Here is a 26974-nt window from a genome sequence, read left to right as displayed (position 1 = left end):
GCTTCGGCTTCGGCACAAGCATCGGCTCTGAGAGCCGGCTCTTTGTAGTGAATCAGAAGAGCCGGCTCGCATCAAGTGAGAGCCGACTCCGAGCTTTAACAACATTATGAACCATCGTGTTAGATTGAATCAGATGACGACAGTAACAGCAAATTCATTTTTTGTTTGTTTGTTTTGAGTGGCACTAAGTTTCGATTCCTGATAAACCAGACAGACAAGTGTTGTGAGAAGCGTCTCCTGTGACTTTGCACAACAGCGCACCCGCTTATAAAAGCCTCTGCAAACTGAGTTGTGATCTACAGATCATCAAATACGTTGGAGAAGCTCCTGGTTTGATCCAAGAAAGATTCATATCTGTCAAAAAAAGCTGAATGATGAGGTGAGGATAATTAATATTATTTTAAACCACTTTCTTTCCTTTTTTATTCTTTATTTAGTCTTTACGTTCTCTTGTTATTTACTTCCTCTTTCCTAAACTGCAGGTTTTATTTTTATGTGTATTCAGTGCTTCTTAAGTTCAGCAGATTAAATCTTTCAAGCTGAGTCTGTTAAATATTTTACTTCAAAACAACATTCATCACATCCAGAATGTTGTTACAGGAAGTGCTCATGAAAACACATTTTCAAAAAGTATTTGATATGTTTCCTACAATCATTTTAAATACTTTGTTTTTCGATAATTAGATCACTATCAGTTAATTACATGTAATTTTTTTGGAAAAGAGGCTGTAAAAATGTCTCCTGTGTGCTTCCTTATATAAGCAGCAGCTCCTTCCTCTTTCGAAGGGGAGATTCCCTGCTTCAGCAGGAGAAACATGATCACAAACCTCTAGATCGGTTCTACTTGAGTCCCCTAAGATTTTCAGCTCAACCAGTTTTTGCAAAACAATATTCTTAATTTCATGTTTAGCAACTTGCTTTTTCACAGGAATATCAAAATGTTCTGCAACTTACAACAAGTCATCTTTACGACAGAACTCTACCTTCTCATAACTAGGAGCCTGAATGAAATCCTTTAAGTCAAAGCTCATTTTCGAACAATTTAAAAAGACCTTCAAATTACTGTGGTTTTCTTCAGCTCAGGAATTATAGATCCCGGACGAGCCCCCACCTTCAGGTTCTCTTGTTATTTACTTCCTCTTTCCTTACCTGCAGGTTTTATTTTTATGTGTATTCAGTGTTTCTTAACACATTGACTCCCAAGTCACGTAAAACTACGTTTTTACTGCCCATGCGTTGGCTCCCACATGGTAAAAATAGGTTTTTACATTTTTTTTAATGGATTCTGAATCTATACATTCTAATGCACATTCTGTGCTATTTTTGTAATTATGTGATGAACAGAACTGACATAGATGGCAGTCAAAAACTGGTGTCATCATCTGGACATTTTGATCATTACGCCAATGGCTTTGCGTCAACTCAAAAACAATTTTGATAACGCTGCATTGATTGTTGTGCATTTCCGCATTTTGTCCAATCGCACGTGTCGGTTTCCAGAGGGTGGCGGTAAAGTAACATAAACAAACAACAAGAAGGAGAAGAAGACACGCGACAAGTCTAAGGAGGCGGTCTTATGAACAGGTTAGCTTAGCTTAGCTTTGCAACATGCGATCACGCTTGGAGGGAAAGGGAAGCCGATATCTCAGTGTGTTGTTGATTTAGGTGGATACCCGCCTTGGTTTAGCTAAGGATAGCTCGCTAATGGCGGCACCTAGAGACACGCAGGTTTGAGCCACAAAGAGATTAAAGTCACAGCTTTCAAACGAGGCATAACATGTTTCAGTGGCCCTATCACATAATATGCTGTGACTGTACAAAAAACATCAATAAATGGTTTAGAACGCTGGGATTCTACAACATAATTCCGTAAACACCGCCGGTATTCAATGTGTTAAGTTCAGCAGATTAAATCTTTCAAGCTGAGTCTGTTAAAAATTTTACTTCAAAACTACATTCATCACATCCAGAATGTTGTTACAGGAAGTGCTCATGGAAACACATTTTCAAAAAGTATTTGGTATGTTTTCTACAATCATTTTAAATACTTTGTTTTTCAATAATTAGACCTTTTATATCAGTTAATTACATGTAATTTTTTTGGAAAAAAGGCTGTAAAAATGTCTCCTGTGTGCTTCCTTATATAAGCAGCAGCTCCTTCCTCTTTCGAAGGGGAGACTCCCTGCTTCAGCAGGAGAAACATGATCACAAACCTCTAGATCGGTTCTACTTGAGTCCCCTAAGATTTTCAACTCAACCAGTTTTTGCAAAATAATGGGCCTCATGCAAGAACATTTTCGTATTTTTATTCTAAATTTCTCTTACTTTTTTCATAAGAAGGTCTCGTACGAACACGCCACGTCAGATTCAACAAGCGCTCTTAACTTCGGAAAAAGTGTGTAAACGACCTGCGTAAATGATGAATCACACTCGTGCGTATCTTAAGTTCACGTGCACGAGGATAGTAGATTTGCATACTCCACGCCCAAAATGATACCATATAAGGAGCTGTGCTTCCTCTCTCCTGTGCCAGGAAGTGTTGAGTGTTGCGTCATGAGAATGGCATCAAGGCGCAAAAAGAACAACTTTAGGGGCTCTGAGATTGAAGTTCTGCTTTCAGAGATCCAAAAAGAAAAATCTGTCATTTTAGCAGTGGAAGCAGTGGACGGGAACTGCTAAAGCGAAGAAATGGGAAGCAATTACGAGTGCTGTTAATACCATGTCAGCGAAATAAAATTTTAAAAAGTTTTTTTATGAAAATGGCTTAAAAAAAAAACGTCTCGCCATGGCCAGGCGCTCGATGACTGCAACTAAAGCTGTGCAATCAGTTGTTGCCTCATCATGATGGCACTTTGATGGGGTGGTCCATGAGGGGGGTCCTCTGGCATCACGCCTTCTGGTCTGCCTGGGCTGGTTCAGGTGGAGACCCTCGTTCATGGCAATATTGCGCCATGAACGAGGTATCGAGACACACCCACCTGCAGCTGCTCAGTGCACTCCATGACAGCAGAGGGGCTTTGATGCGTATGTGTGTCTCGTGCTCCAATTATGATTGGCAGTCCTGCCATGGGATGAAAGTCCCTCTTAATTTGTACTTGTTTCACAGCGGTGTATGGGAATCTGATGTACCATGGGTGATAAACTGATGAGAGTTTTGATGACCAAGGGGAGCGCACGGCTCACAGAGGACTGGGACACCCCCGATCTGTCTCCAATCTCCCTCTGAAAGGTTCCAGTGGCCAAAAATCCAAGGGTGTGTGGGGGAATTGGGTTTGATCGGCGTGTTTCTCTCTGGGGTTGTGGCTCTAGCAAGCTGCATATTTGTAGCAATCTAAATCGCGATCTCAGCCGTCTGTCTCCACGGTCTATTCCAAGAGCCTGACGCGCTAAAGACATCAAAAAGTAGCAAGTCAGCCGCTGGTTACGCTTCCCGTTATATACATATTCAAATTAACCTTTGATTAGTGCATATTTTAAGTCAAACAGAATAATGTCAGCATCATTGTTGGGTATAATGTATATATTTATTTATGTTTTCTTCAAAGTAATTAAATATACAATCCATTAGTCAAGCAAACTTGATTGGAATAACAGCGGGCTATTTTAGGAAACTCCTACGACAGCTCTGGATCACTCGTGAATTCTGCTCGTACCTGAAAGAAAACGTAAAATACGAAAAGATTGGTGAATGCGCAAATTCTCTTAAATCAGTCGTACCGACGATTTAAGAACAAATCTGTGCGTACGAACGCTTCTTGCATGAGGCCCAATATTCTTAATTTCATGTTTAGCAACGTGCTTTTTCACAGGAATATCAAAATGTTCTGCAACAAACAAAAAGTTATCTTTACGACAGAACTCCACCTTCTCATAACTAGGAGCCTGAATGAAATCCTTTAAGTCAAAGCTCATTTTCGAACAATTTTAAAAGACCTTTAAATTACTGTGGTTTTCTTCAGCTCGGGAATTATAGATCCCGGACGAGCCCCCCACCTTCAGGTTCTCTTGTTATTTACTTCCTCTTTCCTTACCTGCAGGTTTTATTTTTCTGTGTATTCAGTGCTTCTTAAGTTCAGCAGATTAAATCTTTCAAGCTGAGTCTGTTAAATGTTTTACTTCAAAACTACATTCATCACATCCAGAATGTTGTTACAGGAAGTGCTCATGAAAACACATTTTCAAAAAGTATTTGGTATGTTTCCTACAATCATTTTAAATACTTTGTTTTTCGATAATTAGATCTTTTATATCAGTTAAATACATGTAATTTTGTTTGGAAAAAAGGCTGTAAAAATGTCTCCTGTGTGCTTCCTTATTTAATAATTTTCTACTTAATTTTCCTTTCACACCATTTATTATTTTCCCTCCTCTTTCCTTAGTCCCTACCTTACTCCTGTGCTGTCTTTTTATTGATCCTTACTTCATTTTTGAGAGTTTCTGAGCAGATTGTATCATCTCTCTGGTCATTAATACGTCTTTTTAAATGCTTTTCCATCAGTGCTGCTCAGAGTCAGTCCGAACTGACACTGGAAGCCCTGGAGTGTCACTTCACCTGGGCGCTGTACGACAAAAAGGACAAAATGCTCCGTCTAAAGGGTAAGCTGAAGGACATCGGCACAGAGGAAGGAAACAGCTGGCTGGGTCACATTTACAACCTGCAGGGGTTCATCCAATACAAGTTGGGGTCCTTTGAAGAGGCCCGACGTCTCTTCAGCAGGGCCAAGGAGGCCTTACACCAGCTGAGAAACGCAGATGAGGGTCCCTGGTTGGTGGTGAACTACGGGAACCTGGCGTGGCTGCACCATCATCTGGGCGAAGAGGATAAAAGTCAAGATTACCTGTCAAAGGTGGAAGCCCTGATAAAGAAATACCCATCTCCACTACAGGATGAGCTCCACCCAGAGATCTTAGCAGAGAAGGCCTGGACTCTGATGAATTTTGACAAAGACAGGAAGCTGCTGGCAGCAGATTACTTCCAGAAAGCCATCAGGATGAAGCCAGACATGGTGCAGTGGCAGACCAGCCGGGTGGTGGGGTTGATGAGTGTTCATAAGCACAGTGACACAGACCTGGAGGACGTCTTGGAGGAGATCAGAATGGCCAGAGAGGAGGATCCAGAGAACTTTTACCTCGCTGCTCGTGACCTGAACCAATGTGTCAGGAGAGGAGAGCAACTTGAAGATGAGGCACACGAGTTGGCAAAAAAGATTTTAATCAATCCTGTCAGCAGCTACAGCGGCATGAAACCACTGGTGAGGCTGTACAGAGAACTCAGGCTCTATGATGATGCCGTTGATGTGGTAGAGGAGGCCCTGAAGAAGCATCCAGATGAGCCCTACCTGAAGAGGTGTGCTGCACTCTGCTACAAATGGAAAATCACTTCTTCCAGAGACGGCCGCCCAAATCAAAGAATGCTTGACAGAGCCATCAGTCTGACTGAGGAGGTGATCTCTCTTTCCCCTCACTCTTCATTATCCAAGAAGATCGACCTGGCAACCATACATGCAAAGTCAGCTCGGGGCCTGACGAAAGCCGATCAGATGTACAAGGAGCTGCTGGAGGCAGATCTGGACCCTGAACAAAAACAGCTGCTCTACAACAGCTACGCAAGATACTTGTTCTATGATCGAAAAGAATGGCAGAAGTCGATTCGGTATAACATGAAGGCAGCAGAGATACCTCACCAGGGCTTCTACAGGCAGAACAGCATCAAAGCGCTGCAGAAGATCGCAGAGCGAGGCAGGGACAGAATGTGCGGAGAAATCCAGGAGTTTCTGGCAAATCTGCAAGATTCTGAGTCTGAGTGAGTTCTTAAAGACACGGGATCCAAATCTGAAGAGAAAGCTTTTCACATCTGTGTGTTAACAGCTGAGCTCAAGATGGAGGAGAGGAAATTTAATCTCATAATCACAAAAAATTTTTTTTAAAATAATACCATTTCTTAAATCTGTGGTGTCTGATATGTGATAGTTTTAGAAAGAAGACTGTAATGTTTGCAGTGTGACACAAAACTCAGTCTCTGCTTTTATAAACAGAACAGATGCAACTAGTTAGAGCATAAAATGCTGCTTTTAAGCTGTAATAACACTACTGAACAAATATGTTCATGAAAAATATCTTTTTCTGGTGACTGTACAAGAGTTTTATGTATTCAAACATTTTATGTGAATAAAATGTGCAAAACTTAACACGTCTGAATATTTGATGTTTCCTTTGATGTATCCGTTCAATACAAACTGTGAGCTGAATAAACTTTCTCATCAGGCATCTCTACAGAAAATGAATTGTTGGAAAAGAACAAACATTTTACTGGGTAAAGTTCAACTGAACCAGAAGCTCTAACAGCATCAAACTGATAAACAGCAGCAGCAGAAACTCCAGAAGGAACCAGAACAGAAGGAACATGTCTTGGGTCTCTGGGTTCAGCTGTGTTTTCCCCTCTTTGTGTTATTCTCCCTTTTCCATCGTGTGTGTGTGTGTGTGTGTGTGTTTCTTATTTCCCCCCGATTCGATATAATCTGTAATTGTGAGAATGTATAAAGCATTCTCACTATTAAGTTCCTGTTTCCCTTTATTTTTAGTATTCCAGCAGTTTTTGGCACCTAACTACTTCTGCATACTTTCAGCTATTTCAACAATTTTGGTATCAAAATGTTCAGCTCTTTCAGCACATTCCTACTTTCACTTTTGGTGTTTCTAACTTTTACACTTTTTAATATATTCTACTTTTATTCAAATTTTCCTGTCATTCAAATGAATGGAAACTGCTTTCAGCTCTTCTAAAACTTCCCCCTCTTTCCAACCTAACTACTTCTGCATGCTTTCAGCTAGAGACACCATTCAAACTTTAAATGGGTCACAAGACATTCAGCTATTACCAATTGTTTCAGCTTTTTAAAATCTTCATCCAATTTTGAAATATGACAGTTTCAAAAACATGAACATTTTGCTCCTTCTTGGTTTTCATGAATGAGCACACAGTTGAGTGCGTGCTGGAAAGTTTTAAAATTTTCAGTTTTTTCAAACAAATTCCTCTAACTTTCATACAGTTTAACTTAGAGAAACACATTATACCTTAAAATGTAGGAATAATTGTCCTCTTTCAGCTAATGTAACTACTAAAGAGCTCACAATTACAGAATTTCAGCCATGAGTCTTGAACCGAGATCAAACTCTCAAGTTCTCTGACTAACTCCAATGTTAAGTTTGGTGGTACACAAAAATCCTTCAACCAATACCTCAGCAACAGAATTACTGCTAAAATTGAACTATTTTCAGCTTTTTTAGCATGGTCAGCTATCCCCATTCAGCTCATAAGCATTTTCACAGCTGTTTCGCAGGAACAGCTCTTCTAGTTGTAATTTTCTTTTCCACCTTAAAAAACAAACAAGTTGAATCCTAAACTTCAAGAGATGATAAACCATGAATGTCGTTCCCATAAACAATGCACATCAGTCTGTGTCAGTCAGTCCAGCAGCTGACAATTATTTCAACTGAGAAAAAAAGAGGTACTTAACATGGACAGCATTTTTTGAAGTTTACAGTTACAAAATTAATTGAAATTTCCACACAACACAAATTGGGCCAGTTTAAACATAACTTAATATAATCAATTGTTCAATATGTTCTTAAATGATAAGTAAAGTGCTCTGACTACTCAGTGCTCTCTGAAGTAGTGCTGTAAGATAAAAAAATAAAACACTTGGCCAAAATAAAGCCTCTAAAATAAATAAAAAATACAGCACAAATGTGAGCCTTGAAATTAAAATCACAACATCGCACTCGTCCTAGTAGTCTTGCTACAGCCGACAGCTTCAGTGCATGCTGGGAGACCAGGTTGAGGGTGTGCACGTAGCACTTGCTGTGGAGAAAGCCAGCTTCGGCTTCGGCACAAGCATCGGCTCTGAGAGCCTGCTCTTTGTAGTGAATCAGAAGAGCCGGCTCGCATCAAGTGAGAGCCGACTCCGAGCTTTAACAACATTATGAACCATCGTGTTTGATTGAATCAGATGACGACAGTAACAGCAAATTTATTTTTTGTTTGTTTGTTTTGAGTGGCACTAAGTTTCCATTCCTGATAAACCAGACAGACAAGTGTTGTGAGAAGCGTCTCCTGTGACTTTGCACAACAGCGCACCCGCTTATAAAAGCCTCTGCAAACTGAGTTGGGATCCACAGATCATCAAATACGTTGGAGAAGCTCCTGGTTTGATCCAAGAAAGATTCATATCTGTCAAAAAAAGCTGAATGATGAGGTGAGGATAATTAATATTATTTTAAACCACTTTCTTTCCTTTTTAATTCTTTATTTAGTCTTTACGTTCTCTTGTTATTTACTTCCTCTTTCCTAAACTGCAGGTTTTATTTTTATGTGTATTCAGTGCTTCTTAAGTTCAGCAGATTAAATCTTTCAACCTGAGTCTGTTAAATATTTTACTTCAAAACAACATTCATCACATCCAGAATGTTGTTACAGGAAGTGCTCATGAAAACACATTTTCAAAAAGTATTTGATATGTTTCCTACAATCATTTTAAATACTTTGTTTTTCGATAATTAGATCACTATCAGTTAATTACATGTAATTTTTTTGGAAAAGAGGCTGTAAAAATGTCTCCTGTGTGCTTCCTTATATAAGCAGCAGCTCCTTCCTCTTTCGAAGGGGAGACTCCCTGCTTCAGCAGGAGAAACATGATCACAAACCTCTAGATCGGTTCTACTTGAGTCCCCTAAGATTTTCAGCTCAACCAGTTTTTGCAAAACAATATTCTTAATTTCATGTTTAGCAACTTGCTTTTTCACAGGAATATCAAAATGTTCTGCAACTTACAACAAGTCATCTTTACGACAGAACTCTACCTTCTCATAACTAGGAGCCTGAATGAAATCCTTTAAGTCAAAGCTCATTTTCGAACAATTTAAAAAGACCTTCAAATTACTGTGGTTTTCTTCAGCTCAGGAATTATAGATCCCGGACGAGCCCCCACCTTCAGGTTCTCTTGTTATTTACTTCCTCTTTCCTTACCTGCAGGTTTTATTTTTATGTGTATTCAGTGTTTCTTAACACATTGACTCCCAAGTCACGTAAAACTACGTTTTTACTGCCCATGCGTTGGCTCCCAAATGGTAAAAATAGGTTTTTACGTTTTTTTTAATGGATTCTGAATCTATACATTCTAATGCACATTCTGTGCTATTTTTGTAATTATGTGATGAACAGAACTGACATAGATGGCAGTCAAAAACTGGTGTCATCATCTGGACATTTTGATCATTACGCCAATGGCTTTGCGTCAACTCAAAAACAATTTTGATAACGCTGCATTGATTGTTGTGCATTTCCGCATTTTGTCCAATCGCACGTGTCGGTTTCCAGAGGGTGGCGGTAAAGTAACATAAACATACAACAAGAAGGAGAAGAAGACACGCGACAAGTCTAAGGAGGCGGTCTTCTGAACAGGTTAGCTTAGCTTAGCTTTGCAACATGCGATCACGCTTGGAGGGAAAGGGAAGCCGATATCTCAGTTTGTTGTTGATTTAGGTGGATACCCGCCTTGGTTTAGCTAAGGATAGCTCGCTAATGGCGGCACCTAGAGACACGCAGGTTTGACCCACAAAGAGTTTAAAGTCTCAGCTTTCAAACGAGGCACAACATGTTTCAGTGGCCCTATCACATAAAATGCTGTGACTGTACAAAAAACATCAAAAAATGGTTTAGAACGCTGGGATTCTACGACATAATTCCGTAAACACCGCCGGTATTCAATGTGTTAAGTTCAGCAGATTAAATCTTTCAAGCTGAGTCTGTTAAATATTTTACTTCAAAACTACATTCATCACATCCAGAATGTTGTTACAGGAAGTGCTCATGGAAACACATTTTCAAAAAGTATTTGGTATGTTTTCTACAATCATTTTAAATACTTTGTTTTTCAATAATTAGACCTTTTATATCAGTTAATTACATGTAATTTTTTTGGAAAAAAGGCTGTAAAAATGTCTCCTGTGTGCTTCCTTATATAAGCAGCAGCTCCTTCCTCTTTCGAAGGGGAGACTCCCTGCTTCAGCAGGAGAAACATGATCACAAACCTCTAGATCGGTTCTACTTGAGTCCCCTAAGATTTTCAGCTCAACCAGTTTTTGCAAAACAATGGGCCTCATGCAAGAACATTTTCGTATTTTTATTCTAAATTTCTCTTACTTTTTTCGTATGAAGGTCTCGTACGAACACGCCACGTCAGATTCAACAAACGCTCTTAACTTCGGAAAAAGTGTGTAAACGACCTGCGTAAATGATTAATCACACCTGTGCGTATCTTAAGTTCACGTGCACGAGGATAGTAGATTTGCATACTCCACGCCCAAAATGATACCATATAAGGAGCTGTGCTTCCTCTCTCCTGTGCCAGGAAGTGTTGAGTGTTGTGTCATGAGAATGGCATCAAGGCGCAAAAAGAACAACTTTACGTGCTCTGAGATTGAAGTTCTGCTTTCAGAGATCCAAAAAGAAAAATCTGTCATTTTAGCAGTGGAAGCAGTGGACGGGAACTGCTAAAGCGAAGAAATGGGAAGCAATTACGAGTGCTGTTAATACCATGTCAGCGAAATAAAATTTAAAAAAGTTTTTTTATGAAAATGGCTTAAAAAAAAAACGTCTCGCCATGGCCAGGCGCTCGATGACTGCAACTAAAGCTGTGCAATCAGTTGTTGCCTCATCATGATGGCACTTTGATGGGGTGGTCCATGAGGGGGGTCCTCTGGCATCACGCCTTCTGGTCTGCCTGGGCTGGTTCAGGTGGAGACCCTCGTTCATGGCAATATTGCGCCATGAACGAGGTATCGAGACACACCCACCTGCAGCTGCTCAGTGCGCTCCATGACAGCAGAGGGGCTTTGATGCGTATGTGTGTCTCGTGCTCCAATTATGATTGGCAGTCCTGCCATGGGATGAAAGTCCCTCTTAATTTGTACTTGTTTCACAGCGGTGTATGGGAATCTGATGTACCATGGATGATAAACTGATGAGAGCTTTGATGACCAAGGGGAGCGCACGGCTCACAGAGGAGGACTGGGACACCCCCGATCTGTCTCCAATCTCCCTCTGAAAGGTTCCAGTGGCCAAAAATCCAAGGATGTGTGGGGGAATTGGGTCTGATCGGCGTGTTTCTCTCTGGGGTTGTGGCTCTAGCAAGCTGCATATTTGTAGCAATCTAAATCGCGATCTCAGCCGTCTGTCTCCACGGTCTATTCCAAGAGCCTGACGCCCTAAAGACATCAAAAAGTAGCAAGTCAGCCGCTGGTTACGCTTCCCGTTATATACATATTCAAATTAACCTTCGATTAGTGCATATTTTAAGTCAAACAGAATAATGTCAGCATCATTGTTGGGTATAATGTATATATTTATTTATGTTTTCTTCAAAGTAATTAAATATACAATCCATTAGTCAAGCAAACTTGATTGGAATAACAGCGGACTATTTTACGAAACTCCTACGACAGCTCTGGATCACTCGTGAATTCTGCTCGTACCTGAAAGAAAACGTAAAATACGAAAAGATTGGTGAATGCGCAAATTCTCTTAAATCACTCGTACCGACGATTTAAGAACAAATCTGTGCGTACGAACGCTTCTTGCATGAGGCCCAATATTCTTAATTTCATGTTTAGCAACGTGCTTTTTCACAGGAATATCAAAATGTTCTGCAACAAACAAAAAGTTATCTTTACGACAGAACACCACCTTCTCATAACTAGGAGCCTGAATGAAATCCTTTAAGTCAAAGCTCATTTTCGAACAATTTTAAAAGACCTTTAAATTACTGTGGTTTTCTTCAGCTCGGGAATTATAGATCCCGGACGAGCCCCCCACCTTCAGGTTCTCTTGTTATTTACTTCCTCTTTCCTTACCTGCAGGTTTTATTTTTCTGTGTATTCAGTGCTTCTTAAGTTCAGCAGATTAAATCTTTCAAGCTGAGTCTGTTAAATGTTTTACTTCAAAACTACATTCATCACATCCAGAATGTTGTTACAGGAAGTGCTCATGAAAACACATTTTCAAAAAGTATTTGATATGTTTCCTACAATCATTTTAAATATTTTGTTTTTCGATAATTAGATCTTTTATATCAGTTAATTACATGTAATTTTTTGAAAAAAAAGGCTGTAAAAATGTCTCCTGTGTGCTTCCTTATTTAATAATTTTCTACTTAATTTTCCTTTCACACCATTTATTATTTTCCCTCCTCTTTCCTTAGTCCCTACCTTACTCCTGTGCTGTCTTTTTATTGATCCTTACTTCATTTTTGAGAGTTTCTGAGCAGATTGTATCATCTCTCTGGTCATTAATACGTCTTTTTAAATGCTTTTCCATCAGTGCTGCTCAGAGTCAGTCCAAACTGGAAGCCCTGGAGTGTCACTTCACCTGGGGGCTGGACCCCAAAAAGAACAAAATTCTCCGTCTAAAGGGTAAGCTGAAGGACATCGGCACCGAGGAAGGAAACAGCTGGCTGGGTCACATTTACAACCTGCAGGGGTTCTTCCAATACAAGTTAGGCTCCTTTGAAGAGGCCCTACGTCTCTTCAGCAGGGCCACGGAGGCCTTACACCAGCTGAGAAACGCAGAGGAGGGTCCCTGGTTGGTGGTGAACTACGGGAACCTGGCATGGCTGCACCATCATCTGGGCGAAGAGGATAAAAGTCAAGATTACCTGTCAAAGGTGGAAGCCCTGATAAAGAAATACCCATCTCCACTACAGGATGAGCTCCACCCAGAGATCTTAGCAGAGAAGGCCTGGACTCTGATGAATTTTGACAAAGACAGGAAGCTGCTGGCAGCAGATTACTTCCAGAAAGCCATCAGGATGAAGCCAGACATGGTGCAGTGGCAGACCAGCCGGGTGGTGGGGTTGATCAGTGTTCATAAGCACAGTCACACAGACCTGGAGGACGTCTTGGAGGAGATCAGAATGGCCAGAGAGAACGATCCAGAGAACTTGTACCTCGCTGCTCGTGACCTGAACCAACGTGTCAAGAGAGGAGAGCAAATTGAAGATGAGGCACACGAGTTGGCAAAAAAGATTTTAATCAATCCTGTCAGCAGCTACAGCGGCATGAAACCACTGGTGTGGCTGTACAGAGAACTCAGGCTCTATGATGATGCCATTGATGTGGTAGAGGAGGCCCTGAAGAAGCATCCAGATGAGCCCCACCTGAAGAGGTGTGCTGCACTCTGCTACAAATGGAAAATCATTTATTCCAAAAATGGCCGCCCAAATCGAAGAATATTTGACAGAGCCATCGGTCTGACTGAGGAGGTGATCTCTCTTTACCCTCACTCTTCATTATCCAAGAAGATCGACCTGGCAACCTTACATGCAAAGTCAGTTCGGGGCCTGATGACAGCCGATGAGATGTACAAGGAGCTGCTGAAGGCAGATCTGCACCCTGCACAAAAACAGCTGATCTACAACGGTTACGCAAAATACTTGTTCTATGATCGATATGACAGTCAGAAGTCGATTCGGTATCACATGAAAGCAGCAGAGATATCTCACCAGGGCTTCTACAGGCAGAGCAGCATCAAAACCCTGCAGAAGATCGCAGAGCGAGGCAGGCACAGAATGTGCAGAGAAATCCAGGAGTTTCTGGCAAATCTGCAAGATTCTGAGTCTGAGTGAGTTCTGTGTGTTAACAGCTGAGCTCAAGATAGAGAGGAAATTTAATCTCATGCTCACCTTTAAAAAAAAAAAAAAATGTTTTTAAAATAATTCCATTTCTTAAATCTGTGTCAGATATGTGATAGTTTTAGAAAGAAGACTGTAATCAGTGTTGTGCGTGAACACGTTCATTTTTTCAAGAACGTTGAACTGAACGCAAAACATTTTTTAATAAAGAACTTGTACGTGAATTAGTTCACATTATGCGTCATGAACGGCAGACATCACTGTAAATGAACGTTGGAATTTGCTTTCCATTGAAAACTGAGTGACATCTGTTTTCTCTTTTGAAACGCAACGAGAGAAATTCCTCCCTCCTGTATTCTCGCTGGTGCCGCTTAAATCATGTATCACCAGACAGAAATGGTTTTGACATTGGGTGCGCAATGCATTGGGTGCGCGATGCATTGGGTGCGCAATGCATTGGGTGCGCAATGCATTGGGTGCGCAATGCATTGCGGGCAACGTAGTGTCCAGCTGAGAATAGTTGAATAACATACTGGCTTCCGAACGACGTTACCCGTGATGAATTGCGCGCGGAGGACTGGAGGAGCGAGAGAGACAGAGAGAGAGCAATGACGTGAGTGAGAGAAAGCGCTGCAATTAAAAAAAAAAGAATAGTGGGAGTGATGGCAGACACCGATTCTCCTTATGAACATTTAAAACAATTTTACACGAAAAAAGTCAAATGAACTGAACTTTGAACTAGTTCAGAAATAAAATTGTGAACTTTGAACGTGAACTGTTCACTTTGAGCATGTATGAACTGAACTTGAACTGGTTCAGAAAAGCTGTGAACTGGCACAACAATGACTGTAATGTTTGCAGTGTAATACAAAACTCAGTCTCTGCTTTTATAAACAGAACAGATGCAACTAGTTAGAGCATAAAATGCTGCTTTTAAGCTGTAATAACACTACTGAACAAATATGTTCATGAAAAATATCTTTTTCTGGTGACTGTACAAGAGTTCTATGTATTCAAACATTTTATGTGAATAAAATATGCAAAACGTAACACGTCTGAATATTTGATGTTTCCTTTGATTCTCACTATTAAGTTCCTGTTTTTATCTTTATTATTATTATTCCGACAGTTTTCGGCACCAAACTACTTCTGCATACTTTCAGCTATTTCAACAATTTTGGTATCAAAATGTTCAGCTCTTTCAGCACATTCCTACTTTCATTTTTGGTGTTTCTAACTTTTACACTTTTTGATATATTCTACCTTTATTCAAATTTTCCCATCATTCAAATGAATGGAAACTGCTTTCAGCTCTTTGAAAACTTCCTCCTCTTTCCAACCTAACTACTTCTGCATGCTTTCAGCTAGAGTCACCATTCAAACTTTAAATGGGTCACGAGACATTCAGCTATTACCAATTGTTTCAGCTTTTTAAAATCTTCATCCAATTTTTAAATATTACAGTTTCAAAAACATGAACATTTTGCTCCTTCTTGGTTTTCATGAATGAGCACACAGTTGAGTGCGTGCTGATAAGTTTAACTTAGAGAAACAAATTATACCTCAAAATGTAGGCAAATGTGTCCTCTTTCAGCTAATGTTACTACTAAAGAGCTCACATTTGCAGAATTTCAGCTATGAGCCTTGAACCGAGATCACACTCTCAAATTCTCTGACTTACTCCAATGTTAAGTTTGGTAATACACAAACAAAGAAAAAAAAAAAAAATCACAAAATTCCTTCAACCAATACTTCAGCAACAGAATTACAGCTAAAATTTAACTATTTTCAGCTTTTTTTTAGCATGGTCAGCTATCCCCATTCAGCTCATAAGCATTCTCACTGCTGTTTCGCAGGAACAGCTCTTTCTAGTTATTATTCCACCAGTTTTCGGCACCCAACTACTTCTGCATACTTTCAGCTATTTCAACAATTTTGTAATCAAAATGTTCGGGTCTTTCAGCACATTCCTGCTTTCATTTTTGGTGTTTCTAAGTTTTACACTTTTTAATATATTCTACTTTTATTCAAATTTTCCCGTCATTCAATTGAATGGAAACTGCTTTCAGCTCTTCCAAAACTTCCCCCTCTTTCCAACCTAACTACTTCTGCATGCTTTCAGCTAGAGACACCATTCAAACTTTAAATGGGTCACAAGACATTCAGCTATTACCAAGTGTTTCAGCTTTTTAAAATCTTCATCCAATTTTGAAATATGACAGTTTCAAAAACATGAACATTTTGCTCCTTCTTGGTTTTCATGAATGAGCACACAGTTGAGTGCATAATGATAAGTTTAAAATTTTTCAGTTTTTTCAAACAAATTCCTCTAACTTTCATACAGTTTAACTTAGAGAAACACATTATACCTTAAAATGTAGGAATAATTGTCCTCTTTCAGCTAATGTAACTACTAAAGAGCTCACAATTACAGAATTTCAGCTATGAGCCTTGAACCGAGATCAAACTCTCAAGTTCTCTGACTAACTCCAATGTTAAGTTTGGTGGTACACAAAAATCCTTCAACCAATACCTCAGCAACAGAATTACTGCTAAAATTGAACTATTTTCCGCTTTTTTAGCATGGTCAGCTATCCCCATTCAGCTCATAAGCATTTTCACAGCTGTTTCGCAGGAACAGCTCTTTCTAGTTGTAATTTTCTTTTCCACCTTAAAAAACAAACAAGTTGAATCCTAAACTTCAAGAGATGATAAACCATGAATGTCGTTCCCATAAACAATGCACATCAGTCTGTGTCAGTCAGTCCAGCAGCTGACAATTATTTCAACTGAGAAAAAAAGAGGTACTTAACATGTACAGCATTTTTTGAAGTTTACAGTTACAAAATTAATTGAAATTTCCACACAACACAAATTGGGCCAGTTTAAACATAACTTAATGTAATCAATTGTTAAATATGTTCTTAAATGATAAGTAAAGTGCTCTGACTACTCAGTGCTCTCTGAAGTAGTGCTGTAAGATAAAAAAATAAAACACTTGGCCAAAATAGAGCCTCTAAAATAAATAAAAAACAGCACAAATGTGAGCCTTGAAATTAAAATCACAACATCGCACTCGTCCTAGGAGTCTTGCTACAGCCGGCAGCTTCAGTGCACGCCGGGAGACCAGGTTGAGGGTGTGCACGTAGCACTTGCTGTGGAGAAAGCCAGCTTCGGCTTCGGCACAAGCATCGGCTCTGAGAGCCTGCTCTTTGTAGTGAATCAGAAGAGCCGGCTCGCATCAAGTGAGAGCCGACTCCGAGCCGACTCCGAGCTTTAACAACATTATGAACCATCGTGTTTGATTGAATCAGATGACGACAGTAACAGCAAATTCATTTTTTGTTTATTTGTTTTGAGTGGCACTAAGTTTCGATTCCTGAGAAACCAGACAGACAAGTGTTGTGAGAAGCGTCTCCTGTGACTTTGCACAACAGCGCACCCGCTTATAAAAGCCTCTGCAAACTGAGTTGTGATCTACAGATCATCAAATACGTTGGAGAAGCTCCTGGTTTGATCCAAGAAAGATTCATATCTATCAAAAAAAGCTGAATGATGAGGTGAGGATAATTAATATTATTTTAAACCACTTTCTTTCCTTTTTTATTCTTTATTTAGTCTTTATGTTCTCTTGTTATTTACTTCCTCTTTCCTAAACTGCAGGTTTTATTTTTATGTGTATTCAGTGCTTCTTAAGTTCAGCAGATTAAATCTTTCAAGCTGAGTCTGTTAAATATTTTACTTCAAAACTACATTCATCACATCCAGAATGTTGTTACAGGAAGTGCTCATGAAAACACATTTTCAAAAAGTATTTGATATGTTTCCTACAATCATTTTAAATACTTTGTTTTTCGATAATTAGATCACTATCAGTTAATTACATGTAATTTTTTTGGAAAAGAGGCTGTAAAAATGTCTCCTGTGTGCTTCCTTATATAAGCAGCAGCTCCTTCCTCTTTCGAAGGGGAGATTCCCTGCTTCAGCAGGAGAAACATGATCACAAACCTCTAGATCGGTTCTACTTGAGTCCCCTAAGATTTTCAGCTCAACCAGTTTTTGCAAAACAATATTCTTAATTTCATGTTTAGCAACTTGCTTTTTCACAGGAATATCAAAATGTTCTGCAACTTACAACAAGTCATCTTTACGACAGAACTCTACCTTCTCATAACTAGGAGCCTGAATGAAATCCTTTAAGTCAAAGCTCATTTTCGAACAATTTAAAAAGACCTTCAAATTACTGTGGTTTTCTTCAGCTCAGGAATTATAGATCCCGGACGAGCCCCCACCTTCAGGTTCTCTTGTTATTTACTTCCTCTTTCCTTACCTGCAGGTTTTATTTTTATGTGTATTCAGTGTTTCTTAACACATTGACTCCCAAGTCACGTAAAACTACGTTTTTACTGCCCATGCGTTGGCTCCCACATGGTAAAAATAGGTTTTTACGTTTTTTTTAATGGATTCTGAATCTATACATTCTAATGCACATTCTGTGCTATTTTTGTAATTATGTGATGAACAGAACTGACACAGATGGCAGTCAAAAACTGGTGTCATCATCTGGACATTTTGATCATTACGCCAATGGCTTTGCGTCAACTCAAAAACAATTTTGATAACGCTGCATTGATTGTTGTGCATTTCCGCATTTTGTCCAATCGCACGTGTCGGTTTCCAGAGGGTGGCGGTAAAGTAACATAAACAAACAACAAGAAGGAGAAGAAGACACGCGACAAGTCTAAGGAGGCGGTCTTATGAACAGGTTAGCTTAGCTTAGCTTTGCAACATGCGATCACGCTTGGAGGGAAAGGGAAGCCGATATCTCAGTTTGTTGTTGATTTAGGTGGAGACCCGCCTTGGTTTAGCTAAGGATAGCTCACTAATGGCGGCACCTAGAGACACGCAGGTTTGACCCACAAAGAGATTAAAGTCACAGCTTTCAAACGAGGCATAACATGTTTCAGTGGCCCTATCACATAATATGCTGTGACTGTACAAAAAACATCAATAAATGGTTTAGAACGCTGGGATTCTACGACATAATTCCGTAAACACCGCCGGTATTCAATGTGTTAAGTTCAGCAGATTAAATCTTTCAAGCTGAGTCTGTTAAATATTTTACTTCAAAACTACATTCATCACATCCAGAATGTTGTTACAGGAAGTGCTCATGGAAACACATTTTCAAAAAGTATTTGGTATGTTTTCTACAATCATTTTAAATACTTTGTTTTTCAATAATTAGACCTTTTATATCAGTTAATTACATGTAATTTTTTTGGAAAAAAGGCTGTAAAAATGTCTCCTGTGTGCTTCCTTAAATAAGCAGCAGCTCCTTCCTCTTTCGAAGGGGAGACTCCCTGCTTCAGCAGGAGAAACATGATCACAAACCTCTAGATCGGTTCTACTTGAGTCCCCTAAGATTTTCAGCTCAACCAGTTTTTGCAAAACAATGGGCCTCATGCAAGAACATTTTCGTATTTTTATTCTAAATTTCTCTTACTTTTTTCGTATGAAGGTCTCGTACGAACACGCCACGTCAGATTCAACAAGCGCTCTTAACTTCGGAAAAAGTGTGTAAACGACCTGCGTAAATGATTAATCACACCTGTGCGTACCTTAAGTTCACGTGCACGAGGATAGTAGATTTGCATACTCCACGCCCAAAATGATACCATATAAGGAGCTGTGCTTCCTCTCTCCTGTGCCAGGAAGTGTTGAGTGTTGTGTCATGAGAATGGCATCAAGGCGCAAAAAGAACAACTTTACGGGCTCTGAGATTGAAGTTCTGCTTTCAGAGATCCAAAAAGAAAAATGTCATTTTAGCAGTGGAAGCAGTGGACGGGAACTGCTAAAGCGAAGAAATGGGAAGCAATTACGAGTGCTGTTAATACCATGTCAGCGAAATAAAATTTAAAAAAGTTTTTTTATGAAAATGGCTTAAAAAAAAAACGTCTCGCCATGGCCAGGCGCTCGATGACTGCAACTAAAGCCGTGCAATCAGTTGTTGCCTCATCATGATGGCTCTTTGATGGGGCGGTCCATGAGGGGGGTCCTCTGGCATCACGCCTTCTGGTCTGCCTGGGCTGGTTCAGGTGGAGACCCTCGTTCATGGCGCAATATTGCGCCATGAACGAGGTATCGAGACACACCCACCTGCAGCTGCTCAGTGCGCTCCATGACAGCAGAGGGGCTTTGATGCGTATGTGTGTCTCGTGCTCCAATTATGATTGGCAGTCCAGCCACGGCATGAAAGTCCCTCTTAATTTGTACTTGTTGGACAGCGGTGTATGGGAATCTGATGTACCATGGATGATAAACTGATGAGAGTTTTGATGACCAAGGGGAGCACACGGCTCAAAGAGGACTGGGACACCCCCGATCTGTCTCCAATCTCCCTCTGAAAGGTTCCAGTGGCCAAAAATCCAAGGGCGTGTGGGGGAATTGGGTTTGATCGGCGTGTTTCTCTCTGGGGTTGTGGCTCTAGCAAGCTGCATATTTGTAGCAATCTAAATCGCGATCTCAGCCGTCTGTCTCCACGGTCTATTCCAAGAGCCTGACGCGCTAAAGACATCAAAAAGTAGCAAGTCAGCCGCTGGTTACGCTTCCCGTTATATACATATTCAAATTAACCTTCGATTAGTGCATATTTTAAGTCAAACAGAATAATGTCAGCATCATTGTTGGGTATAATGTACAGTGCACAGTGAAAATGAGTACACCCCTGTTGAAAAGTAACATTTTGAACAATATTTTAATACACACACAAGTTATTCCCAAAACGTGCATAGAGTAAGTTTAATACAACATCTGTTCAGCTTACAACAGAAAAGAAAGGTCAATAATATAACTTAAATGACATATTTGTCCATTTTTGTGAAATGATGCTGGTGCAAAAGTGAGTACACCCCTATGTTAAACTCCCTGAGAATGGGCCGTGTTGGCCCGAAATGTCATGAAATGAAAAGGCATTAAAAGGGAGGTCATCGTTGTGCGTTTCATCCTTGCCTTACATTGAAATTTTACATTTTGAGTCTGCACCAGGCTAAAAGAGACGTGTGTGAGATTTGACTGAAATCCTATGGAGAGTATCATGATCTGCTTCAGTAGTCACAGTACATGTTGACAAGCATGTTTCTTTTGGTGAAATTCAGCTTCCTACTGTTGATGGCATCCATACAGCCCCAAACCATGTCACTCCCACTACTATGCTTGACTTTAAGCATGGGGCACTTTTCTTTGTACAAATCACTTTTTACCACCACACATGCTTGACACCATCGAAAGCAAATTTGTTTATCATTGTCTCATCAGAGACAAACAAACTAAGGATATGGATTGCTGGAACCATGTCCTGTGATCTGATGACACCAAGAGATTGGTGAATGCGCAAATTCTCTTAAATCAGTCATACGGACGATTTAAGAACAAATCTGTGCGTACGAACGCTTCTTGCATGAGGCCCAATATTCTTAATTTCATGTTTAGCAACATGCTTTTTCACAGGAATATCAAAATGTTCTGCAACGCACAACAAGTCATCTTTACGACAGAACTCCACCTTCTCATAACTAGGAGCCTGAATGAAATCCTTTAAGTCAAAGCTCATTTTCAAACAATTTACAAAGACCTTTAAATTACTGTGGTTTTCTTCAGCTCAGGAATTATAGATCCCGGACGAGCCCCCACCTTCAGGTTCTCTTGTTATTTACTTCCTCTTTCCTTACCTGCAGGTTTTATTTTTCTGTTTATTCAGTGCTTCTTAAGTTCAGCCGATTAAATCTTTCAAGCTGAGTCTGTTAAATATTTTACTTCAAAACTACATTCATCACATCCAGAATGTTGTTACAGGAAGTGCTCATGAAAACACATTTTCAAAAAGTATTTGATATGTTTCCTACAATCATTTTAAATATTTTGTTTTTCGATAATTAGATCTTTTATATCAGTTAATTACATGTAATTTTTTGAAAAAAAAGGCTGTAAAAATGTCTCCTGTGTGCTTCCTTATTTAATAATTTTCTACTTAATTTTCCTTTCACACCATTTATTATTTTCCCTCCTCTGTCCTTAGTCCCTACCTTACTCCTGTGCTGTCTTTTTATTGATCCTTACTTCATTTTTGAGAGTTTCTGAGCAGATTGTATCATCTCTCTGGTCATTAATACGTCTTTTTAAATGCTTTTCCATCAGTGCTGCTCAGAGTCAGTCCAAACTGGAAGCCCTGGAGTGTCACTTCACCTGGGGGCTGGACCCCAAAAAGAACAAAATTCTCCGTCTAAAGGGTAAGCTGAAGGACATCGGCACCGAGGAACGAAACAGCTGGCTGGGTCACATTTACAACCTGCAGGGGTTCTTCCAATACAAGTTAGGCTCCTTTGAAGAGGCCCTACGTCTCTTCAGCAGGGCCACGGAGGCCTTACACCAGCTGAGAAACGCAGAGGAGGGTCCCTTGTTGGTGGTGAACTACGGGAACCTGGCGTGGCTGCACCATCATCTGGGCGAAGAGGATAAAAGTCAAGATTACCTGTCAAAGGTGGAAGCCCTGATAAAGAAATACCCATCTCCACTACAGGATGAGCTCCACCCAGAGATCTTAGCAGAGAAGGCCTGGACTCTGATGAATTTTGACAAAGACAGGAAGCTGCTGGCAGCAGATTACTTCCAGAAAGCCATCAGGATGAAGCCAGACATGGTGCAGTGGCAGACCAGCCGGGTGGTGGGGTTGATCAGTGTTCATAAGCACAGTGACACGGACCTGAAGGACGTCTTGGAGGAGATCAGAATGGCCAGAGAGAACGATCCAGAGAACTTGTACCTCGCTGCTCGTGACCTGCACCAACGTGTCAGGAGAGGAGAGCAACTTGAAGATCAGGCACACGAGTTGGCAAAAAAGATTTTAATCAATCCTGTCAGCAGCTACAGCGGCATGAAACCATTGGTGTGGCTGTACAGAGAACTCAAGCTCTATGATGATGCCGTTGATGTGGTAGAGGAGGCGCTGAAGAAGCATCCAGATGAGCCCCACCTGAAGAGGTGTGCTGCACTCTGCTACAAATGGAAAATCATTTATTCCAAAAATGGCCGCCCAAATCGAAGAATATTTGACAGAGCCATCGGTCTGACTGAGGAGGTGATCTCTCTTTACCCTCACTCTTCATTATCCAAGAAGATCGACCTGGCAACCTTACATGCAAAGTCAGTTCGGGGCCTGATGACAGCCGATCAGATGTACAAAGAGCTGCTGAAGGCAGATCTGTACCCTACACAAAAACAGCTGATCTACAACGGCTACGCAAAATACTTGTTCTATGATCGATATGACAGTCAGAAGTCGATTCGGTATCACATGAAAGCAGCAGAGATACCTCACCAGGGCTTCTACAGGCAGAGCAGCATCAAAAGGCTGCAGAAGATCGCAGAGCAAGGCAGGCACAGAATGTGCGGAGAAATCCAGGAGTTTCTGGCAAATCTGCAAGATTCTGAGTCTGAGTGAGTTCTGTGTGTTAACAGCTGAGCTCAAGATAGAGGAGAGGAAATTTAATCTCATGCTCACCTTTTAAAAAAAGAAAAATGTTTTAAAAATAATTCCATTTCTTAAATCTGTGTCAGATACGTGATAGTTTTAGAAAGAAGACTGTAATCAGTGTTGTGCGTGAACACGTTCATTTTTTCGCGAACGTTGAACTGAACGCAACACGTTTTTTAATAAAGAACTTGAACGTGAATTAGTTCACATTATGTGTCATGAACGGCAGACTGTAAAAGAACGTTGGAATTTGTTTTCCATTGAAAACTGAGTGACATCTGTTTTCTCTTTTGAAACGCAACGAGAGAAATTCCTCCCTCCTGTATTCTCGCTGGTGCCACTTAAATCATGTATCACCAGACAGAAATGGTTTTGACATTGGGTGCGCAATGCATTGCGGGCAACGTAGTGTCCGGCTGAGAATAGTTGAATAACATACTGGCTTCCGAATGACGTTACCCGTGATGAATTGCGCGCGGAGGGCTGGAGGAGCGAGAGAGAGAGAGAGCAATGACGAGAGTGAGAGAAAGCGCTGCAATTAAAAAAAAAAGAATAGTGGAAGTGATGGCACGGAGACAGACACCGATTCTCCTTCTGAACATTTAAAACAATTTTACACTCTTGCAAACCAAGAACCCGACGGCAAAAATCTTACTTTTCTGTGTAAGATATGTCCACCTGCGCAGCAAAAACAAGTTAGGACATCAACAACGTCCTTCTCGAATTTGAAACGGCACATTGAGTTGAAACATCCATCCAGTGTGAATGCATATATGCACGCCCTCGAGGGTCATAAGGGAGGAAAGGGAAAAAAGACCCCCTGCCAACCCAAAACGCAAATGACACTGCCAACTGGTCTATCTTGTCTGTACTGCTGCAAGTTTCATCACCTGGTAAGAAACCCACAATTGCAGTGTCATGAGCAAATGTCTACAATGAGCAGTTTCAAAGAACGTATAGTGATTTCTAGCTCGTAGTGGGAAAAAAAGTATTTATTTGAATATCTCACGAAAAAAGTAAAATGAACTGAACTTTGAACTAGTTCAGAATTAAAATTGTGAACTTTGAACGTGAACTGTTTACTTTGAGCATGTATGAACTGAACTTGAACTGGTTCAGAAAAGCTGTGAACTGGCACAACAATGACTGTAATGTTTGCAGTGTAATACAAAACTCAGTCTCTGCTTTTATAAACAGAACAGATGCAACTATTTAGAGCATAAAATGCTGCTTTTAAGCTGTAATAACACTACTAAACAAATATGTTCATGAAAAATATATTTTTCTGGTGACTGTACAAGAGTTCTGTGTATTCAAACATTTTATGTGAATAAAATATGCAAAACGTAACACGTCTGAATATTTGATGTTTCCTTTGATTCTCACTATTAAGTTCCTGTTTTTATCTTTATTATTATTATTCCGACAGTTTTCGGCACCAAACTACTTCTGCATACTTTCAGCTATTTCAACAATTTTGGTATCAAAATGTTCAGCTCTTTCAGCACATTTGCCATTACTACTTTCATTTTTGGTGTTTCTAACTTTTACACTTTTTGATATATTCTACCTTTATTCAAATTTTCCCATCATTCAAATGAATGGAAACTGCTTTCAGCTCTTCTAAAACTTCCTCCTCTTTCCAACCTAACTACTTCTGCATGCTTTCAGCTAGAGTCACCATTCAAACTTTAAATGGGTCACGAGACATTCAGCTATTACCAATTGTTTCAGCTTTTTAAAATCTTCATCCAATTTTTAAATATTACAGTTTCAAAAACATGAACATTTTGCTCCTTCTTGGTTTTCATGAATGAGCACACAGTTGAGTGCGTGCTGATAAGTTTAACTTAGAGAAACAAATTATACCTCAAAATGTAGGCAAATGTGTCCTCTTTCAGCTAATGTAACTACTAAAGAGCTCACATTTGCAGAATTTCAGCTATGAGCCTTGAACCGAGATCACACTCTCAAATTCTCTGACTTACTCCAATGTTAGGTTTGGTAATACACAAACAAAGAAAAAAAAAAATCACAAAATTCCTTCAACCAATACTTCAGCAACAGAATTACAGCTAAAATTTAACTATTTTCAGCTTTTTTTAGCATGGTCAGCTATCCCCATTCAGCTCATAAGCGTTCTCACAGCTGTTTCGCAGGAACAGCTCTTTCTAGTTATTATTCCACCAGTTTTCGGCACCCAACTACTTCTGCATACTTTCAGCTATTTCAACAATTTTGTAATCAAAATGTTCGGGTCTTTCAGCACATTCCTGCTTTCATTTTTGGTGTTTCTAAGTTTTACACTTTTTAATATATTCTACTTTTATTCAAATTTTCCCGTCATTCAATTGAATGGAAACTGCTTTCAGCTCTTCCAAAACTTCCTCCTCTTTCCAACCTAACTACTTCTGCATGCTTTCAGCTAGAGACACCATTCAAACTTTAAATGGGTCACAAGACAACCAGCTATGACCAATTGTTTCAGCTTTTTAAAATCTTCATCCAATTTTGAAATATGACAGTTTCAAAAACATGAACATTTTGCTCCTTGGTTTTCATGAATGAGCACACAGTTGAGTGCGTGCTGATAAGTTTAAAATTTTTCAGTTTTTTCAAACAAATTCCTCTAACTTTCATACAGTTTAACTTAGAGAAACAAATTATACCTTAAAATGTAGGTAAACTTGTCCTCTTTCAGCGAATGTAACTACTAAAGAGCTCACATTTACAGAATTTCAGCTATGAGCCTTGAACCAAGATCAAACTCTCAAATTCTCTGACTAACTCCAATGTTAAGCTTGGTAGTACACAAAAAAAGTCACAAAATTCCTTCAACCAATACCTCAGCAACAGAATTACTGCTAAAATTGAACTAGTTTCAGCTCTTTCAGCTTGGTCAGCTATCCCCATTCAGCTCATAAGCATTCTCACTGCTGTTTCGCAGGAACAGCTCTTTCTAGTTATTATTCAGCCAGTTTTCGGCACCTAACTACTTCTGCATACTTTCAGCTATTTCAACAATTTTGGTATCAAAATGTTCAGCTCTTTCAGCACATTCCTGCTTTTATTGTTGGTTTTTCTAATTTTTACACTTTTTAAGATATTCAAATTTTATTCAAATTTTTCCGTCACTCAAATGAATGGAAACTGCTTTCAGCTCTTCTAAAACTTCCTCCTCTTTCCAACCTAACTACTTCTACATGCTTTCAGCTAGAGACACCATTCAAACTTTAAATGGGTCACTAGACATTCAGCTATTACCAATTGTTTCAGCTTTTTAAAATCTTCATCCAATTTTGAAATATGACAGTTTCAAAAACATGAACATTTTGCTCCTTCTTGATTTTTATGAAGAGACATTCAGCAGTAGGTGCTGATAAGTTTAAACTTTTTCAGTTTTTTCAAACAAATTCCTATAACTTTCATACAGTTTAACTGACAGAAACAAATTATACCTTAAAATGTAGGAATAATTGTCCTCTTTCAGCCAATGTAACTACTAAAGAGCTTACAATTACAGAATTTCAGCTATGAGCCTTGAAGCAAGAGCAATCTCTCAAAATATCTCACTAACTCCAATGTAAAACTTGGAAGTACTCAAACATCAGCTTCAAGTGTGTTCAACCTGCTGCTATTTAAAAATCATTCACTCAATTGAAATAAAAACTACATTGCCGCGTTCCTCTAAGCCTTCTGCTTCTGACGGTCTTCAAATTATTTTCCTCGCTCTTCAACTTTTGTCACAGGAGGTCAT

The 26974-nt window shown here is 39.7% G+C and overlaps 3 protein-coding genes across 3 annotated transcripts; all 3 read left to right on the top strand.

The window, feature by feature from the left end:
- The first annotated feature begins 265 nt into the window (after positions 1 to 265).
- LOC142399945 (antiviral innate immune response effector IFIT1-like) lies at positions 266 to 6188 on the top strand. Its single transcript, XM_075484504.1, has 2 exons — positions 266 to 379; positions 4499 to 6188. Exons 1-2 carry the CDS (start codon positions 372 to 374, stop codon positions 5805 to 5807), a joined length of 1317 nt encoding a protein of 438 aa, XP_075340619.1. The 5' UTR covers positions 266 to 371; the 3' UTR covers positions 5808 to 6188.
- Positions 6189 to 8148: 1960 nt separating this feature from the next.
- Positions 8149 to 14735, top strand: LOC142399944 (interferon-induced protein with tetratricopeptide repeats 2-like). Its single transcript, XM_075484503.1, has 2 exons — positions 8149 to 8255; positions 12377 to 14735. The coding sequence occupies exons 1-2, from the start codon at positions 8248 to 8250 to the stop codon at positions 13677 to 13679; spliced, it is 1311 nt and encodes a 436-aa protein (XP_075340618.1). The 5' UTR covers positions 8149 to 8247; the 3' UTR covers positions 13680 to 14735.
- Positions 14736 to 17094: 2359 nt separating this feature from the next.
- LOC142399943 (interferon-induced protein with tetratricopeptide repeats 2-like) lies at positions 17095 to 23763 on the top strand. Its single transcript, XM_075484502.1, has 2 exons — positions 17095 to 17245; positions 21882 to 23763. Exons 1-2 carry the CDS (start codon positions 17238 to 17240, stop codon positions 23182 to 23184), a joined length of 1311 nt encoding a protein of 436 aa, XP_075340617.1. The 5' UTR covers positions 17095 to 17237; the 3' UTR covers positions 23185 to 23763.
- Positions 23764 to 26974: the final 3211 nt, after the last annotated feature.

This window comes from Odontesthes bonariensis, chromosome 15 (assembly GCF_027942865.1).
Source record: "Odontesthes bonariensis isolate fOdoBon6 chromosome 15, fOdoBon6.hap1, whole genome shotgun sequence".
Classification (NCBI taxonomy): domain Eukaryota; kingdom Metazoa; phylum Chordata; class Actinopteri; order Atheriniformes; family Atherinopsidae; genus Odontesthes; species Odontesthes bonariensis.
The sequence above is the reverse complement of the archived record's forward strand: the minus strand, read 5'-3'. Positions and strand labels throughout refer to the sequence as shown.